The following is a 19,754-nucleotide window of genomic DNA, read 5'->3' as shown; positions in this document are numbered from 1 at the left end:
TTGTAAAAATTAATCAGTTCACTATAATTTAAGTCCTTAAATCAGTACTATAGTACCTCATTTTTCATTTCTCTTACAGTAAAGAGATTATAGATATTACTGCATGATAGCCATGCCCAGTTCATATTTATATGTGCTTCGGTGTAGTTTTCCTTTATATTTTATAAATGTCACTCTTTTATAGGAAATTATTGATTATTTTCTCCCTGTCATTATTTTATCAGGCCCAGCAGTTGTCCCACTTTGACTTTCATGCTGCAATTTACTCCCATCTCTGCTAAAATATACTTTAAGAACTCACTCCTACTTTCATTTCCCCCAGCAAGACTATTTTGATAATCCCCATCCTATAAATTCCTGAAGTCAGAAACTTCCACATTAAAACTTACAATTCATGAGTCTGGCAGAAATTCTGAGGTTGCAATTAAGTGTGGGGAGATTTTCCCTTCTATTCATGAAGTATTCAAGCTGTTCAGTGACCAATTGTGATGCCATTTATTTATTTATTTTTTTTATTTTTGTAGATAATTATTTTTTATTGAAGGGTAGTTGACACACAGTATTACATTACATTAGTTTCAGGTGTACAACATAGTGATTCAACATTTATATACATGACATTTCTAGGTACCAGCTATCACCATACCAAGCTGTTACAATATCTTGACTATATTCATTACATCCCGGTTACTTATTATTTTACCATTGGAAGTGTGCATTTTTTTTTAGGGCATCTCTCATATTTATTGATCAAATGGTTGTTAACAATAATAAAATTCTGTATAGGGGAGTCAATGCTCAATGCACAATCATTAATCCACCCCAAGCCTAATTTTTGTCAGTCTCCAATCTTCTGAGGCATAACAAACAAGTTCTTACATGGAGAACTGTGATACCATTTTTTGATGTGTGATATATAATTACTGATTCATGATTTATGCAAAAACGAGTGCATCATCCTATGGAGAATGTTTTAGTCAAAATATGTAGTTGTGTTTAGGAAGGAGTTTTCACATGTGGCTCATATACCATGCAAAAAAAAAATCAAAAGAACAATTTACCATAGAGCCACTAAAAATAACCTTTTAAAATTTCTTTAGAAGCTCAGAAAAATCTAATTAATAAGTTAATGTCTTTTGATTGAACACTCTTCCCAATTTGATATGTCATTAATGCAGTGCCTGGTAGGTGGATGGGACATAAAGAGAACACAAATTAAATTTATATAGGGTGTTGCTTTCATGTGTCAGATAAAGACAAATTCCAGAGAGTGAAAATGAATTGGAATTTGAGTCTTTGGTTCTCCAACTTCTCTTTTTCAATTTTAAGATAGATCTACTCTCTAACAGCTGCTATCACAACAGTTACTAATGGGTTTTTCTGATCTTTTTTCTTGGAAATTAAAGTTGTGGGCTCTTCTGTTAACCAAGTTATGAAGGGTCTCAATGCATTTTTGGCAGCTAAAATGGCTTAAAGCTATTATTTTCGCCTCCCCAAATGTGAAAACGACAGTGCAGGGTTTTATGAACCTAAAATCACATGCATATGCATCTAAAGTGTATGTATACCCATTTAACTGCAGTAGTACATTATAAAGACAGTGATGCTGAGTCAGCGACAGCAACAGATACAGTTTTCACCATTTGCAGTGGTTTGCACATGAGCCATCTGCTCCTTCTGACCTGTTCCCTGGTGACCAACATCCATCATATGCACAGCCACTAGGAAGAAAAAATAATATCTTGTTTTTCTTGTTCACCACTGACTGTATCTACAACTCCTAGAACAGCACCTAGTGCTTAATAGACATTCAGTGCACATCTGTTGAGTAAATGAGTGACAATCTGATAAATCCAGATATGGACTCTGATCAAAGAGAACTGAAGAGTGTTAAGCTGTCAGTGCTAAAACTAAAAAAAAAATGAAAAATAAATAGCCTCTTTTACACTGTATCCTAGCTCGTCAAGTTAAATCATCTAGACCTGTGTGAATTCTGACCGTCAATGCATACATACCAGCCCGGAGACATTTGCTCTGGGTTTGTACATGCTGAATTTTAAGCCAATCATTTATGAAAACATGTGGTAGGAAACCCATGTATAATTAAGATATTAGTAATATAACCCACTCACTGAGCTTACGTGATATGGTTATGACAGGCAGTAGGCTAGAGAGGCTCACAGAGGATTGGATTTGAGCATAAAACACTTAGATTTAGACTCTGAATCTGCCTCTTAATAGTTTTGTCCTTGGGCAAGTTGCATAAAATTTCTCAGTCTCAGTTTTTCTACCTTTGGAATTAAATCAATGGTAATACCTGTTTCAGTCTAGTCAGTCATACTATTGTGAAGAGAGTGAAATTATGTAGGATTATGTAGAAAAAAACCTTGTAAATATGTATAATTATATAAATTTGGAGATTTGTAAAACCCATATTTCTTCACTGAATATCCAAAATCTTAAAAATTATCATAAACTTATTTTCCATGTAAGTAATCCTGAAAACATATGACCTTTAGGAATGTGGTAAACCTCATAAAATTTCATATTTATATATAAAAAACTTTAAATAAAAAAACAGCATAAAATACATGTAAAGTTATTTCCAGATTTGGCAACTAGTCTACAGGTTAAAAAAAAAGTTTAAGAAAGTAAAAAGAAAAAAGAAAAGTTTAAAATAAAAAATAATGTACGTGGGCTACAAAACACTTGCTTTCAACAAAAACTTCTTTTAGAGAATCTGGTTCCTTTCAATCATATTCCTTTACTTTATTTCTAAAGCTGAGTATTGCTTATTCAGAGGTAAGTTTTTCCACTCTTCTACTAATTTTAGGTGTCAAACAAACAACTCACATTTTAATATTTCTCTTGAGGATGTAGACTCTGCATTGTTCCAAGTTTCCATGTACCACTGCTTTTACCAGGAATAGGATGCTGTTTCCTGGTTTGTTTTGTTTTGTTTGAAGTTTTGTTTTTTGATGAAATATGTTGAATTGATTTTTTTCCCAGTTCTAGTTCAGTAATTTAAAAATACTTTTTTCTGAATTCAGAACCGTGACTTAAACTATTTGTGAAAACAATGAAGATCTAAGTAAAGAATGCTCTAATCAGTAGTGGGTTTTCTTTCCTTCTGTTTTCCTTGGAGTTCTAATATATGTTTTCGTTACTTATTTTGTTGTTTTTCTTTTGCTATTTAAAAAAGTTAATCTGTATTCATTTTCCTGATTAAATTGGTAATCATGGGCATGTTAATACTATAATAATATTCAGTTGAACCTTATAAACTGACATTATATAGGTCAACATGTTCAAATATTGGCAATTGCATGTAGCTCAATCAAATATAATGACATTTACCCAAGTCTGCTTATTTCTGAATCCTAATGCATGTCATTGAACATTTAAGGAAAAAAATAAAAAAATTTATATTGTAAATCACATATAATTAATGGGTACCACTTGCTACCAATTTCCAGATTTAATTTGCCTAACTTAGGCAACAGATTAAAGAATTTTCTCATCATTAAGAGAACCCATGGGGCTCCCAAAGAGGTAAGGAAGTAAAGTAGAGTGTTAGGATCCTGCATCCGTATCATGGATTTTTTGGCCTTATTTTTGTTGTTGTTCTTAAATTTATGTGTTTAGGTTCAGAGTGGAACAATTATGTGAAACAGTGGTTTTGCTTTTCTGTCACTCTTGTAAAACATTGTAATGCAAAGCATGTTCTCCCAACATCAACAACATTTATCATTTATAAAATGGGGAAGATATTACCAAATTGTTTCCTATTTTTCCAAAACAATGTACTATCATTTTATTAATTTATACAAATCAGTTACATTCTAACTTCTGTAGTAGTTATCTATGAACTTGCTTGATCACACATCTTGGGTTCAGTTCTTTATCAAAACACTAAGATGTTCATGATGGTATATTTATACAGGATAAAAGAGTATAAAATGGAAAGAAGAAAGAAAAGCATCCTGTTCACATTTTCCAATCCCATTCCTTGGTGCAAATCAGTTTTTTAGGTTTCCCTAGATTGCTGTATTGCCTTAGAATTTTTTTTCCATAAAAACTACCTTAGCCCTTTGTCTGCTCAGTTGCACAAGACTTAAAATCATGTCCTGGTCTTAAAAAAATGGAAACATGGAATGCTATTTGTCTAATATTTAGTGAAGAGAAAAGCATTTGCTTCTACACAACTCTCCTTCACTATGTACAAGAACCAATTTTTCTATCAAGATTTTCTGTAAGATGATTTAGACAATGTGTACAAATTCACAGAAAATCTACCTATCACAGAACGACTTGTGAAATCATTTTCAGTTTAATTAGTGCTGATGGACTAGAATGATTGTCTTTGAGGAACACTTGGACCAGTGAAGTGCAGGTTTTGGGTTTTTCTTTTTGTTCTTGTTGATGCTCGGTGGCATCAGACAAAATTCTGAATGAAGGACGTAGGTATCTGATGTACTGTGAAGAAACCATGGAGATACTCAACCAGTAAATGCAAAGAGACTCTTCCACTCTTTGACAGCTAAGTATCCAATAAAAGTAAAATAGAATAAACAGGGAGATACCTGAATGCGCATCTGCAATGGTTCAAGGAGAGTGTAACAAACTCTACAGGTTCAATGATTCCATTCAAATTGGATTCTCATAAACAAATCAAAATTCAAAACTTCAACTCTTCCCTTCAAATCAGTAAATACTTATTAAGGCCCAGATGTGCTTTTAACACTCTAAAAGAGAAATGTAGGATGTGATCCATGCACTCTGATGATTTATAATGTTATTTGAATACACATGTCATAGTTTATATAAATGAGGTAGAAAGTAATAAAGGTAGGAAATACATAATATAGCTAAAATATTTAGTATAAGGCATGAATGTAAATGAATTCATGAAGATGGGAAAGCAATGTAGAAAGCAGACACTGAGAATAACTTTGTAGAGGAGAAAGCCTTTGAATATAATTGTAACTTGGACAATACTAATAGCTACCACTAATTTATTATGTGCCAGGCAGGACATGTTCTAAATTCTTCATCTGTCTTAACTCATGTGGTCATCTCAATGACTCTATAAGGAAAGCACTAGTATTATACCCCTATTCAAAACTATCCCAGCTGGAGATGGTAGTTTGTATCACAGTGGTGGCAGGGGCAATTCTAGATACATTCAAAGGTAGAGCCTATAGGATTTCGTGGCCAATTGCAGGTCGTTTGGTAGAGAGAGGATTCAGGGATAAGACTAAGAATTTTGATGTGAACAACTGGAAAAATGGAGCTGCCATGGACCATGTACTATCGACAATTGCAGGAGGATCAGGTTAGGGTGCAAAATTTAGTATAAGTTTTATTTTGACATGCTGAGTTGGAGCTGTTTACTAGACATCCATATAGATATCAAACAGTTGGCTATATATATATATACAGATACAAATTTGAGAATCATTGGGGATGATTTGTTAGCTCTTCCACACTTGCTCACAAAGTATGTGTCTTTTCCCAGTCTTCTTTCCTTTACCTCCACTTCTATGGACAATCTTGGCCACTCCCACGACCTAAATATCCCCTTGACACAAATGGCTTTTATTGATACAGGCAGAAAATGGACTAAGCAAGATGTCAAGACAGTATCATAGATTCACTGCTGATGGTGCCCAACAGAGGAGTCATCCCATAGATTTAGGGACTCAGCCATTTAATGATTGACTCTGCTTAAGGCTACAGCAAAGTACAGACAAAGAAATAGGAGAATTTTGTCTTTCTGGTTTACTATTATATCCCCAGTACATGGCATGTGCCTGGCACATGATAGCTTTTCAGTAGGTATGAGTTGAGTTAGTGAATGAAGACAGAGACGAAGCTCTCAGGGAAGGAGAGAGAAACCTGGGAGATAGCAGAACTAGAAGGACTAGGAGGCCAGGGCTTAACAGTACTGAGTGCTGTGGAGGTGGGAAAAGATGCAATGAAGAAGCTCTTAGTGGACCAATAAATAGAAATTTCCTTCAGGGAGTAAATCTGGTAAGAAAAGGTGAATTTCAGGTGCTTATAGCCATCTTCTCATGAGTCATTTGAGAAATGGAAACTGAGGAACTACTAGAAAGCAATGATAAATATTTTAAAAGAAGTTCAGTATATTTCAAACAAGAATATCATTGAAGTGTGGAAGTCACTTTTAGGGGAAAACACACTTCACAGTCAGTTTCAAATTATCTGGTATTTTAGGTTATGTTTTTGTAACTGAAGCTATATTATAAAATTGCTTTTTTTCTTACTGAAACATTTTTGCTAAAGGGTACAGTGGCAAAATTTGAAGTAAATATTTTGAAAGTAATTTCTAAATATTATAATCTAAAAGAGAAGACAGAATTTCAGATTAATGTTTGTATACACATCCTATGATCGACATACTTAAAATTCTACCTTGGTAAGAGTTTTAAATTCATGCACATATGTTTGACTTTACTTCTTGGTATAAACGGTACTAAAGACACCTTTAAATTATAGACATCCTCATTTTTAAATTAATGCGTTGAAGTTTAAGCAAGTGCTGAATTGAACTTTATGCTTTCTATTTGAGAGTTGCCCATTTATTTTCATGACTACAGAGAAGGTACAATGGAAATAATGCTATTTAAATACTAGAAATCATACACTTTTCATAGTATTTTTAAAGCAATGAACTTAGCTGGAGATAAGAAATAACATTGCAAATTCAGTAACTTCTTTTTAAAGTTTATTTTCCTCAGAAATGACTAACAGGAAGTTCATTTTATCAGATATCACTATCCCCTACTCCAGCCCTGTTCCACTTCTACGGTATCTACTTTGACATCCATACAAATAGGCTCACCATCTAGGTGGGTAAAGACTTGCCCTGTAATGAAACATGCTGACAGCAGGGGAATAGTTGTCGCTTTACATTAAATGGAAAAAAAACTAGACAGCAGAAATCTGCCCCTTATGATAGAGAAGAGAGCTTAAGTTAACAGTTACTTGAGACCTTTATCTCAACTTGACTCGTTGGCAAATAGGTCCCTTGTTTGGTTCCCTAGATAAACTGTAGTCTCTAGTTTATCTTTTTAACATACTGAAGGCACTTAGCATGCAAAACTTGAATAAACAAAGTACTTTCAGGTTCACCCTGTTTGTTATGAATCACCTTTAAAACCTGGGTCTCACCCAGGTTTTAAATATTACTTATCTCAAAGTTGAGGCCTTTGCGTTATCAGTGAGCTCTTAATTAGACCTTTCCAACTAGAAATGTGAGTTAAGGAAGCATAGTCCATAGTCTTCTGTTTTTCCTTATTATGCGTATCTGGACTCCAGCTTTTAGTTGTGCAAGTTACTTCATTATTGAATTTTTCTTTATTATCAGTGTATGAGTAAGGGTCTTTCTGATTTGCTGAGTGAGTTCAAGGATGTTATTTTAAAATATTAAAGACTTAAGTTCTACAAACTCAAGTACAGATGCCTTCTAAAAATTAAAAACTTTTGCAGGGAGAGTGGCTAGCAAACATCTTACAGAAATGAAATAGAGTGGTATGGAAGTCAATTCACAGGGGTATATCAAAATTAAGAAATAAGTTGACTAAAAAGTGGGTATATCACCATTTTGCCATCATATTTCAGCTAAGATAAGGACCTACTGAGGGATAGAAATGGAAATAATATATATTAGAGTGATCCTAGGGATTTTTCTATCACCATAGCAACTGCAGGGACTATGGTTTCACTTTTAGAGGGTCAGAATCTATGAAGATCACTTATTTCTAGACAAACTAAATTAGTAAAAAGCTATAAAAGATCTCATCTCTGGCTTTAAATTGTGGAAACTGCTACAGAGTCTTCTTTGGTGCACATACCATTTTTCTGTGTGCAGCGCCTCAGGGACAAAAGTATGTGTAGGGACTTTAAAAAGGATTTCCTGGACTCCAGCCAGTTTTGACAGCCAATGCACCAAGGAGCTATTATCTAGATATCCAGGGAGTGTGATATTCCCTGGCCAGTTTGTGCTTTTTACTTTTCTCATCTGAGAAAGTTTTCCTGCCTTTGCAACATGGTGCCCAGCATTAGTAAAACTGTTCATAACTTGATTCTCAGCAATTCTACTACTTTCCAGAGAATTGGGCACTTTCCAGAGATTTCGATTAAAACCAGGAAGTTTTGCAAGCTCACATCCTCACAGAGAGAATGTGTGTGTGTATGTGTGTATACATATATGTACAGCCACCCCACCCTGAACATCAAAGACATAAATGGATTACTTTTTTTAAATTTTATTTTGGTATCATTAATCTACAATTACATGAAGGACATTATGTTTAGTAGGCTCCCCCCTTCACCAAGTCCCCCCCACATCCCCGGTCACAGTCACTGTCCATCAACATAGTAAGATGCTGTAAAATCACTACTTGTCTTCTCTGTGTTGCACAGCCCTCCCTGTGCCCCCCCACACACACTATACATGCTAATCATAATGCCCCCTTTCTTGTTTCCCCACCCTTATCGCTCCCTTCCCACCCGTCCTCCCCAGTCCCTTTCCCTTTGGTAACTATTAGTCCATTCGTGGGTTCTGTGCTTCTGCTGCTGTTTTGTTCCTTCAGTTTTCTTTTGTTCTTATACTCCACATATGAGTGAAATCATTTTGTACTTGTCTTTCTCCGCCTGGCTTATTTCACTGAGCATAATACCCTCTAGCTCCATCCATGTTGTTGTGAATGGTAGGATTTGTTTTTTTCTTATGGCTGAGTAGTATTCCATTGTGTATATGTACCACATCTTCTTTATCCATTCACCTACTGATGGACACTTAGGTTGCTTCCATATCTCGGCTATAGTAAATAGTGCAGCGATAAACATAGGGGTGCATCTGTCTTTTTCAAGCTGAAGTGCTGCATTCTTGGGTAAATTCCTAGAAGTGAAATTCCTGGGTCAAATGGTATTTCTATTTTGAGCATTTTGAGGAACCTCCATACTGCTTTCCACAATGGTTGAACTAATTTACATTCCCACCAGCAGTGTAGGAGGGTTCCCCTTTCTCCACAACCTCACCAACATTTGTTGTTGTTTGTCTTTTGGATGGTGGCGATCCTTTCTGGTGTGAGGTGATATCTCATTGTGGTTTTAATTTGCATTTCTCTGATAACAAGCTATGTGGAGCATCTTTTTATGTGTTTGTTGGCCATCTGAATTTCTTCTTTAGAGAACTGTCTATTCAGCTCCTCTGCCCATTTTTTAATTGGATTATTTGTTTTTTGTTTGTTGAGGTGTGTGAGCTCTTTATATATTTTGGATGTCAACCCCTTATCGGATCTGTCATTTACGAATATATTCTCCCATACTGTAGGATACATTTTTGTTCTATTGATGGTGTCCTTTGCTGTACAGAAGCTTTTCAGCTTGATATAGTCCCATTTGTTCATTTTTGCATTTGTCTCCCTTGCCCGGGGAGATATGTTCAAGAAGAGGTCACTCACGTTTATGTCTAAGAGATTTTTGCCTATGTTTTTTTCTAAGAGTTTTATGGTTTCATGACTTACATTCAAGTCTTTGATCCATTTCGAATTTACTTCTGTGTATGGGGTTAGACAGTGATCCAGTTTCATTCTCTTACATGTAGCTGTCCAGTTTTGCCAGCACCATCCGTTGAAGAGTCTGCCATTTCCCCATTGTATGTCAATGGCCCCTTTTTCGAATATTAGTTGACCATATATGTTTGGGTTAATGTTTGGAGTCTCTATTCTGTTCCATTGGTCTGTGGCTCTGTTCTTGTGCCAGTACCAAATTGTCTTGATTACTGTGGCTTTGTAGTAGAGCTTGAAGTTGGGGAGCGAGATCCCCCCCCCCCCCACTTTATTTTTCCTTCTCAGGATTGCTTTAGCTATTCGGGGTCTTTGGTGTTTCCATATGAATTTTTGAACTATTTGTTCCAGTTCATTGAAGAATGCTGTTGGTAATTTGATAGGGTTTGCATCGAATCTGTATATTGCTTTGGGCAGGATGGCCATTTTGACGATATTAATTCTTCCTAGCCAGGAGCATGGGATGAGTTTCCATTTGTTAGTGACCTCTTTCATTTCTCTTAAGAGTGTCTTATAGTTTTCAGGGTATAGGTCTTTCACTTCATTGGTTAGGTTTATTCCTAGGTATTTTATTCTTTTTGATGCTATTGTGAATGGAATTATCTTCCTGATTTCTCTTTCTATTAGTTTATTGTTAGTGTATAGGAAAGCCACAGATTTCTATGTGTTAATTTTGTATCCTGCAACTTTGCTGAATTCCGATATTAGCTCTAGTAGTTTCGGAGTGGAGTGTTTAGGGTTTTTTATGTACAATATTATGTCATCTGCAAATAGTGACAGTTTAACTTCTTCTTTACCAATCTGAATTCCTTGTATTTATTTGTTTTGTCTGATTGCCTTGGCTAAGACCTGCAGTACTATGTTGAATAACAGTGGGGAGAGTGGGCATCCCTGTCTTATTCCTGATCTCAGAGGAAAAGCTTTCAGCTTCTCGCTGTTCAGTATGATGTTTGCTGTGGATTTATCATATATGAGCTTTATTATGTTGAGGTACTTGCCCTGTATACCCATTTTGTTGAGAGTTTTTATCATGAATGGATGTTGAATTTTGTCAAATGCTTTTTCAGCATCTATGGAGATGATCATGTGGTTTTTGTCCTTCTTTATGTTTATGTGGTGGATGATGTTGATGGATTTTCAAATGCTGTACCACCCTTGCATCCCTGGGATGAATCCCAGTTGGTCATGGTGTATGATCCTCTTGATGTATTTTTGAATTCGGTTTGCTAATATTTTGTTGAGTATTTTTGCAACTACGTTCATCAGGGATATTGGTCTGTAGTTTTCCTTTTTGGTGGGGTCTTTGCCTGGTTTTGGTATTAGAGTGATGTTGGCTTCATAGAACGAGTTTGGGAGTATTCCCTCCTCTTCTATTTTTTGGAAAAGTTTAAGGAGAATGGGTATTATGTCTTCTCTGTATGTCTGATAAAATTCCGAGGTAAATCCATCTGGCCCTGGGGTTTTGTTCTTGGGTAGTTTTTTGATTACCACTTCAATTTCATTGCTGGTAATTGGTCTGTTTAGATTTTCTGTTTCTTTCTGAGTCAGTCTTGGAAGGTTGTATTTTTCTAGGAAGTTGTCCATTTCTCCTGGGTTTCCCAGCTTGTTAGCATATAGGTTTTCATAGTATTCTCTAATAATACTTTGTATTTCTGTGGTGTCCGTCGTGATTTTTCCTTTCTCGTTTCTGATTCTGTTGATGTGTGTTGACTCTCTTTTCCTCTTAATAAGTCTGGCTAGAGGCTTATCTATTTTGTTTATTTTCTCGAAGAACCAGCTCTTGGTTTCATTGATTTTTTCTATTGTTTTATTCTTCTCAATTTTATTTATTTCTTCTCTGATCTTTATTATATCCCTCCGTCTGCTGACCTTAGGCCTCATTTGTTCTTCTTTTTCCAATTTCAATAATTGTGACTTTAGACTATTCATTTGGGATTGTTCTTCCTTCTTTAAATATGCCTGGATTGCTATATACTTTCCTCTTAAGACTGCTTTTGCTGCATCCCACAGAAGTTGGGCTTTGTGTTGTTGTTGTCATTTGTTTCCATATATTGCTGGATCTCCATTTTAATTTGGTCATTGATCCATTGATTATTTAGGAGCATGTTGTTAAGCCTCCACGTGTTTGTGAGCCTTTTTGCTTTCTTTGTACAATTTATTTTTAGTTGTATACCTTTGTGGTCTGAAAAGTTTGTTGGTAGGATTTCAATCTTTTGGAATTTACTGAGGTTCTTTTTGTGGCCTAGTATGTGGTCTATTCTGGAGAATGTTCCATGTGCACCTGAGAAGAATGTGTATCCTGTTGCTTTTGGATGTAGAGTTCTGTAGATGTCTATTAGGTCCATCTGTTCTAGTGTGTTGTTCAGTGCCTCTGTGTCCTTACTTATTTTCTGTCTGGTGGATCTGTCCTTTGGAGTGAGTGGTGTGTTGAAGTCTCCCAAAATGAATGCATTGCAGTCTATTTCCTCCTTTAATTCTGTTAGTATTTGTTTCACATATGTCGGTGCTCCAGTATTGGGTGCATATATATTTATAATGGTTACATTCTCTTGTTGGACTGAGCCCTTTATCATTATGTAATGTCCTTTATCTTTTGTTACTTTCTTTATTTTGAAATCTATTTTGTCTGATACTAGTATTGCAACACCTGCTTTTTTCTCTGTGTTGTTTGCATGAAATATCTTTTTCCATCCCTTGACTTTAAGTCTGTACAAGTCTTTGGGTTTGAGGTGAGTCTCTTGTAAGCAGCATATGGATGGGTCTTGCTTTTTTATTCATTCTATTACTCTGTGTCTTTTGATTGGTGCATTCAGTCCATTTACATTTAAGGTGATTATTGGAAGTTATGTACTTATTGCCATTGCAGGCTTTAAGTTTGTGGTTACCAAAGGTTCAAAGTTAGCTTCTTTACTATCTTACTGTCTTACTTAACTCGCTTATTGAGCTATTACAAACATGGTCTGATGATTCTTTATTGCTGTCCCTTCTTATTCCTCCTCCTCCCTTCTTCATTTGTTGGGTGTTTTGTTATGTGCTCTTTTTAGGAGTGCTCCCATCTAGAGCAGTCCCTGTAGGATGCCCTGTAGAGGTGGTTTTTGGGAGGCAAATTCCCTCAACTTTTGCTTGTCTGGGAATTGTCCAATCTCTCCTTCATATTTAAATGATAATCGTGCTGCATACAGTATTCTTGGTTCGAGGCCCTTCTGTTTCATTGTATTAAGTATATCATGCCATTCTCTTCTGGCCTGTAGGGTTTCTGTTGAGAAGTCTGCTGATAGCCTGATGGGTTTTGCTTTGTAGGTGACCTTTTATTTGTCTTTGGCTGCCTTTAATACTTTGTCCTTGTCTTTGATCTTTGCCATTTTAATTATTATGTGTCTTGGTGTTGCCCTCCTTGGATCCCTTGTCATGGGAGTTCTGTGTACCTCTGTGGTCTGAGAGGCCATTTCCTCCCCTAGTTTGGGGAAGTTTTCAGCAATTATTTCTTCAAGGACACTTTCTATCCCTTTTTCTCTCTCTTCTTCTTCTGGTACCCCTATAGTGCGGATAGTGTTCCATTTCGATTGGTCACACAGTTCTCTTAAAATTCTTTCATTCCTGGAGATCCTTTTATCTCTCTCTGCATCAGCTTCTCTACGTTCCTGTTCTCTGTTTTCTAGTCCATTAATGGCCTCTTGCATCTCGTCCATTCTGTTTTGAAGTCCTTCCAGAGCTTGTTTTATTTCTGTATTCTCCCTCCTTAGTTCTTGCATATTTCTCTGCAAGTCCATCAGCATGGTTATGACTTTTTTTTGAATTCTTTTTCAGGAAGGCTGGTTAAATGTATCTCTCCAGGTTCCTTCTCAGGGAAGGATGTAGATGTCAAAGCTGTCTGGGTTAGTCTTGTCTGGAACAAATTTTTTTTGCCTTTTCATGTTGATAGGTGCAGTGGTGTGCTATTGACTCGTCTGTCAGCTGGGAGAGCCAAGACTTTTTCCACTTGCTCCTGGCCTTTCTTTACTGGGACAACTGCGACCCCTAGTGGCTTGTGTTGGACAATTTCGTGTAGACTGGGTCTCTGTATCTTGCCCGGCCCGTATGGAGGAAGCTCCCTTGCTGTGGGCGTGGCCAGCCTCAGGCTGCTACTCTGCTATGGTGGGCCCGGGAGGGGTAATGGAGAGGGGGCTGTTTGGCTGCTTACCTCCGTGAGGGGTCTCAGAGCTGTTGCCCAGGGGGTTAGTGTTCCCAGAGTTCCCTGGAATCTCCAGCTGCTGGACTGTGACCCAGGATGCTTCCATCCAGCGGTAGGGTCCCTGTCCCTTTAAGACTTTCAAAAAGCACTCGCTTTTCTTTGTCCCAGGGCGCCAGCTTCGGGACCCGGTCACAGGTCTTACTGTCCTGTTTCCATAGTATCCAAGACACCACGCATGCAGTGTGTGTGCGCTCTGGTGCGGATGGCTGGGGCTGGGTGTTTAGCCGTCCTGGGCTCCCTCTCCCTTCCCGCTCCGACTCCTCTCCTCCCACCAGGAGCTGGGGTGAGGGGCCTCGGGTCCCGCCGGGCTGCAGCTTGTATCTTACCCCCTTCACGAGGCGCTGGATTCTCGCAGGTGTGGCTGTGGTCTGGCTGTTGTCCTGTGTCTTCTGGTCTCTCTTTTAGGATTAGTTGTATTTGTTATATTTTCAAAAATATATATGTTTTTGGGAGGAGATTCCCACTGTCTTACTCACACTGCCATCTTGGCTCCGCCTCTCAAATGGATTACTTTTATTCTGGTGAGGAAGATCCTCCTTTCCTTCCATGGAATTTTACCCCCATAGGAGATTACATATATTCATATTAAGTGTTTGGGCTCCCACTGTGCAGACAAATGTGGCTTCTTGCCCCATTGTGAATCTAAGTAATCAGCCTGTCAGTCAGCTAGGTACCTGTTATCAAGCGGAGAACTTGTCTGTTTCTCGATCTTTGTCCTGGGGCTGACATCCACACTGAAATGGAGTGCATGACTTAAATCATCAGGAGTTGAGCTGATGGAAAATGTGGTGAAATCAGGCTGCCCAGTCAGTCAGTGTAACAGAAACAGCAAAGAAGTCATGTTGGCTCAGGTTCCTACTGACTGATATAATCAAACTTGTGGGATGACCCTAAATATTCCACCCAAGGCTCCAGCCTCAGAGCCATCAGAAGATGGTAATGAAATTTTTCCAGCTGAATGAAAGAAAAAGAATATGAGAAGCATGCTTGACTTCAGTGAGTTCTCGGGCATTGCCAACATACATGAGATCATTCTGACTTTTTAGAGTTTCTGTTACCAGCTTTGTTTGTATTAGTAGTAAAGTGTTCATCAGTAAAGTGTCTTATGTCAAATAGAGTAAACTGCAATGTAGCACTAAGCTATTTTCAATTTTGTAGTGAAAGAGGATGACAGTGGAAGAAAGTTTGCTCTGTCCAGATTTGTATTTTCACACTCCTGAGATGCTGAATATTGCTCTTGATAAAATGATCACCAAAAACCTCCTCAGTTGCCAAAGTTGACTTTTTCACTCCTGTTCTAGTTGCATTTGACTTGTTGGCAGATGCCTCCCTCCTTCCTGCCATTCTTTCTTCTGTTGGTTTGGAAGTGCTTTGCTCTTCTCATTCTCTTCCTAAGTCTTCTGTGATGCCTTGGGCCTCCTCATCTCCTCTGCCTCTGCTTTCCACAGAGGTTCATCCTTAGGCAAAATTTCTCACTCTTGCACTCTCTAAGAACCTTTTCTGGGCGATTTGCTCATCTCTCATGGAATTAAATAACACTTAATAAATTCCAATGGCTAGCAATTCTGTGTGTAATGCTGGTAAAAGACAGTTTTAATCTGCATGTTTCCAGATAAGTAATCTCACACGATATTTCTGTGTTGGTATTCCCTCTTTTCCCTCACATGGTAATACTTGACCTGTCTGACAAGCATTCTTACCACAGAGTCAAAGTGAGTTGCTTAACAAAAAAATAATGAAGCTTTCCAACCACAAGGTGTACCTGGACTTGAAGAGAACAACTTGGAACTTTATAAACAATCTCTATTCCCTCCTGTTACTCTCAGAAATGCATTTACATCCCCCGTAATCATGGTATGTTACCCCGTCTCTAGCTGATACGCAAGAACTGGGAACACAGCTGATTCTTTTTAGGTTCCCACTGTAAGCATTGACTTTTATGTCTTAAAACTCACATTATCTATATCCTCACATGATTCTATAGCCTAGTCCTCCCCTAAGGCAGGTCCTCATGAACCACAGTCAGGATGTCTTTGAATGAGGCAGAATGACCCTCTAAGATCTCCTCATAACTTCTTTCCTGCTGCCCAATCTGACTTGTGGAGTTTCCTTCAGAGCCTGCCTTCTGGGAAGCTGCAGGCTGAGCAAGAGCCACTCCCTGTCTAGCCTACTCTATCTCATACTTGGTTAAAATCCTCCCCAATTTTACCTGAATGTAGGGAAACCTATGCCTTTTATTGATACTTGTTCAGCTTCTGTATTTATATGTCTTTATTCTGACAGGAAAAATGAGATCTCTGGATAAGGGAACATCATTAATTACTCAAAAGCATCTTAGTGCTAGTTCGTATGACCCAAACATGCAGTGAGGTCCAAATGCTTATCTATACATGAAAGGGTTTTGGTACAGGAGAGAAAACCCCAAATTATGAATATCAGAGTTTATATAAAACAGTTGGCACATCTAATAGAGATAGATAGAAAGGAACAGGGAAAGACCTTTGCTCCGGAAGGTCTAGATCTGTTATTTTCAGAATGTAAGCAAAGGGGTCTGGGAAAGGTAAGTTGCTAAGTCTCCCTGGAGCAGTACACGAATATAAACTCCAAGGTATGTTTATTCAATCATCCTTTAACCCAGATGTCAATGCTCTTTGCTCAGAAACACCAGACCATGTGGAAATGTGAAAATATGTATGGCCCAAGAATAATCACCATCTCTTTCCTCTTCCCCAAATCTGATGCCAGCTGCCTATTGGATATCTACAGTCTGATGCCCCCAAGGCTTCTCAATATGGTCATGTCCAAACCTTGAACTCATTACTTACATACTCATACACGAGCATGGAACCTGTTCATCCATCTGAAACCCTTTTATTCAATGACACCACTATCCATCTAGATGCCCAGGACAGAAATCTGGGAGTTATTCAAGATTTTCCTCTTCTTTACCAATACACAGTCACTGTGTTCTACCAAGTTTCCATCCCAAACAACTTTCTCAATTCAACTCAAATGTAAATACCAACCAGATATTTAATTACATTAATGATTTTTAAAATTTTGTAGGTGTGATAATGGTATTATGTGTACTTTCCTTGAAAAGAATTCATATTCATTAGAAACACATGCTGAATTATTTATGGATAAAATAGTATATTAATTTGTTTCTAAAAAATCCAGTTGAGATGAATGTGTGGGAGTATAATGAAACAAGGTTTTCCATAGCTTCATAAGAGTTGGCACTGGATAAAACAGGTTCACAGGGGCTATTTCTACTATTTTTCTGCTTTTGTATATATTTGAAAAGTTCCATAAGAATTGTTTTATGAATCATGGTTCTCCATTTTCTACTGAATTACATTCAGTATTTTCAAAACATATTGTTAAACCTCTTCAGCCTGTTTCCTAATCCAGTGTCCCATAATCCTCTACATTTCCAAAAAGTTATTCAAATATGAGTGCTCTTGTTCCCTGTCTTTGCATTGAGTATATTACCTACTAAGTATAATACCCTTCCCAATTCAACTACTCAGTTATGGACACTCCAAATTGCACTTCTTTAATGAACCTTTTCCTCAGCTTGTGACCAAAGATGATATATAATCCATTCCTTCCCTGAACTTCCAGAAAAGATTTGGTACCATTTAGACCACTCATCAGATTCCTTCTTGACATCTATCTGGGGCTTCTACACTATTATTTTTTCCTTCAGTTCCCCAAACCACAACCTCCCCTTACTACAACAGTAAGATCAAGCTAAATGTCTTAAAAGCAAACAAAACTGTGCTTCACCTACCTTCGCTTTCTCTGTACTGATCCTTGTACATGGAAGAGCTCAGTAGATGTTTGCTCAATTGACTTGTCTACAATTCAGATGAGCAAAATGATCAAATTCATCCTGGTAAGACTAGCCAAATATGTGTTTTGATCATTTTTAGAAAATCAATAGTTTTAAAGATTTTTATTGTATGATGAAATTGTGTGTGATTTTTTCCCCTTAAATATAATTTAGATAAAAAATCTGGAGTTAATTTATGGGATGCATTATTTTATTCATTTATTCAACAGAAATGTATTGGGTACCTACCATGTGCCAAAGATTTGAATCCTGGAAACCCATTAGCCAGCAAGACAGATAATATCTCTCCACTCATAGGCATTATTCAGAGATCAATGTATGATTTAATATTAGAGATAAGTGCCATGAAGAAAAACGAGGAAGATTACAGGGAATACGGATCAGTTAGGGTTGTTTTTTTTTTAAGGTGTTAGAGAAGGCTCCTCTGAGGTGAGAAAGAAGTGAGGGAAAGAATGTTTTTGGCAGAGCAACTGCAGAAGCCTTGAAGCAAAAGTACGTTCAGCTTATTCAAGGTACACAAAGAGTTTAAAGAGACTGGAGAGACTAAAGTGTTGTGGACACAGAGGAGACTAAGAAAAGATAAGATTAGAATAGTATGCAGCATACAACCAAGTCATATAGGGCTTTATATGCCATGGTAAAGATTAGGGGTTGGACAAGGAGCCATGAAAGGCTTTGAGCAGAGGAGTAAAATGGTGTGAGTTCTGTTTTAAAAAAATCTCTTTGGCTGTTGTGCGGAGAATTAAAAAGGAAAGGGAAAAGACTGAAAGCAGCAGGATCATTTATGTAGCTATTGCAATAAATTTAGATGAGATATAATGATAGCTTTTAAAGAACTATAGCAAGGGAGGTAATTGGTCACATTCTGAATGTGTTCTGGCAGTAGACCCAGCAGGATTGTCAAAGAATTTGAATACTGGAGATTAAAAGAGAAAGGTCAAGGATGATTGCAAGGTTGTCAGCCTGAATAAATATTAATTGATAGATCATTTATTGAAATGGGGATAATCATGGGAAGAGAAGGCTAATGAGATGTAGTTCAGAATTTAGTTAGGGCCATATTAAGTTGGGGATGTTCATGAGACATCCGGGTATTAAGAAAGTAGTTGCATTTGTGAGTCTGGAGTTCATAGTTGAGGTCAGGGCTGGAGATACAAGTTTGGGAGTCATTGTTGCACAGAGAGTATTTGCAGTCATGGGACCAAATAGGAGGGAGTGTAGATAGAGAAGGAAAGAAATGCCAAAGGTAAGCTAAAACACTCCAATATTAAGAGATTAATAAGCAGAGAATTCAGTGAAAGAGTCTGAGAAGCAGTAGACAAGAAAGTGTAAGAAAAACCAGAAGAGACCAGATTACAGAATCCAAATGAAAATAGAGTTTAAGATGGAGAAACTGATCAACTATAGCAAGATATGGGCTGAATTACCCATTGAATTTTGGCATGTTGAAAATACTGGGCTTTGGGGCTGATAAATTTAACAAGTTAGTAATTAAGAACTGCAAGACTATTTGGTACTTCTGGGGTTTGTAAATTTCCTTCGTTCTCCTTCCATAAACAGCTGATTCACTTCTGATTTGTTTTATACATCCAATATTACAGAATATAAAAGACAGACTGCAACAAATCTCAGGTCGGATTGACATTATTCACAGTAAGAAGACAGCAGCATTGCAAAGTGCCACACCTGCAGAAAGGGCAAAGCTACAGGAAGCTCTTTCGAGGCTCGATTTCCAGTGGGAAAGAGTTAACAAAATGTACAAGGACCGACAAGGGTAGGTAACACTCTCATTTTACTAAATGATTATACCTGTTTTCAGGAAACTCTAGAGTTTATTTCAATGTTCTTCATGGAAAAAAAAGAAGAAGAGAGGGAGAAATATCACTATCATTGGAAAAAGTAAGTGGAGTGAGAACAAATAGTGAAGAACAGTTCAGATTTATGAGCTGAACTCTGGAAGTGATTCTGCAGTGAAGTTATGTTGCAATTTCACTATGTTGCCCTTTAAAATTTCAGGTAATGTTGAAACAGGCTTGTGATTTAATCAAGGTGGTTAAAATAATTGTAC

At 37.3% G+C, this 19,754-nt stretch overlaps 1 protein-coding gene across 6 annotated transcripts in view; it reads left to right on the top strand.

Moving 5' to 3' along the window:
* Positions 1-19,754, top strand: part of DMD (dystrophin) — a 2,193,636-nt gene that overhangs the window by 1,001,419 nt on the left and 1,172,463 nt on the right. For all 6 annotated transcript variants that reach the window (XM_036917975.2, XM_057495970.1, XM_057495969.1 and 3 more), the window contains one exon: positions 19,288-19,460. In XM_036917975.2, the coding sequence (XP_036773870.2) occupies positions 19,288-19,460 (173 nt within the window). The remainder of the gene's footprint in view (positions 1-19,287; positions 19,461-19,754) is intronic.

This window comes from Manis pentadactyla, chromosome X (genome assembly GCF_030020395.1).
Source record: "Manis pentadactyla isolate mManPen7 chromosome X, mManPen7.hap1, whole genome shotgun sequence".
NCBI lineage: Eukaryota > Metazoa > Chordata > Mammalia > Pholidota > Manidae > Manis > Manis pentadactyla.
Note: the sequence above shows the minus strand (reverse complement) of the source record. Positions and strands in the feature narration are given on the sequence as shown.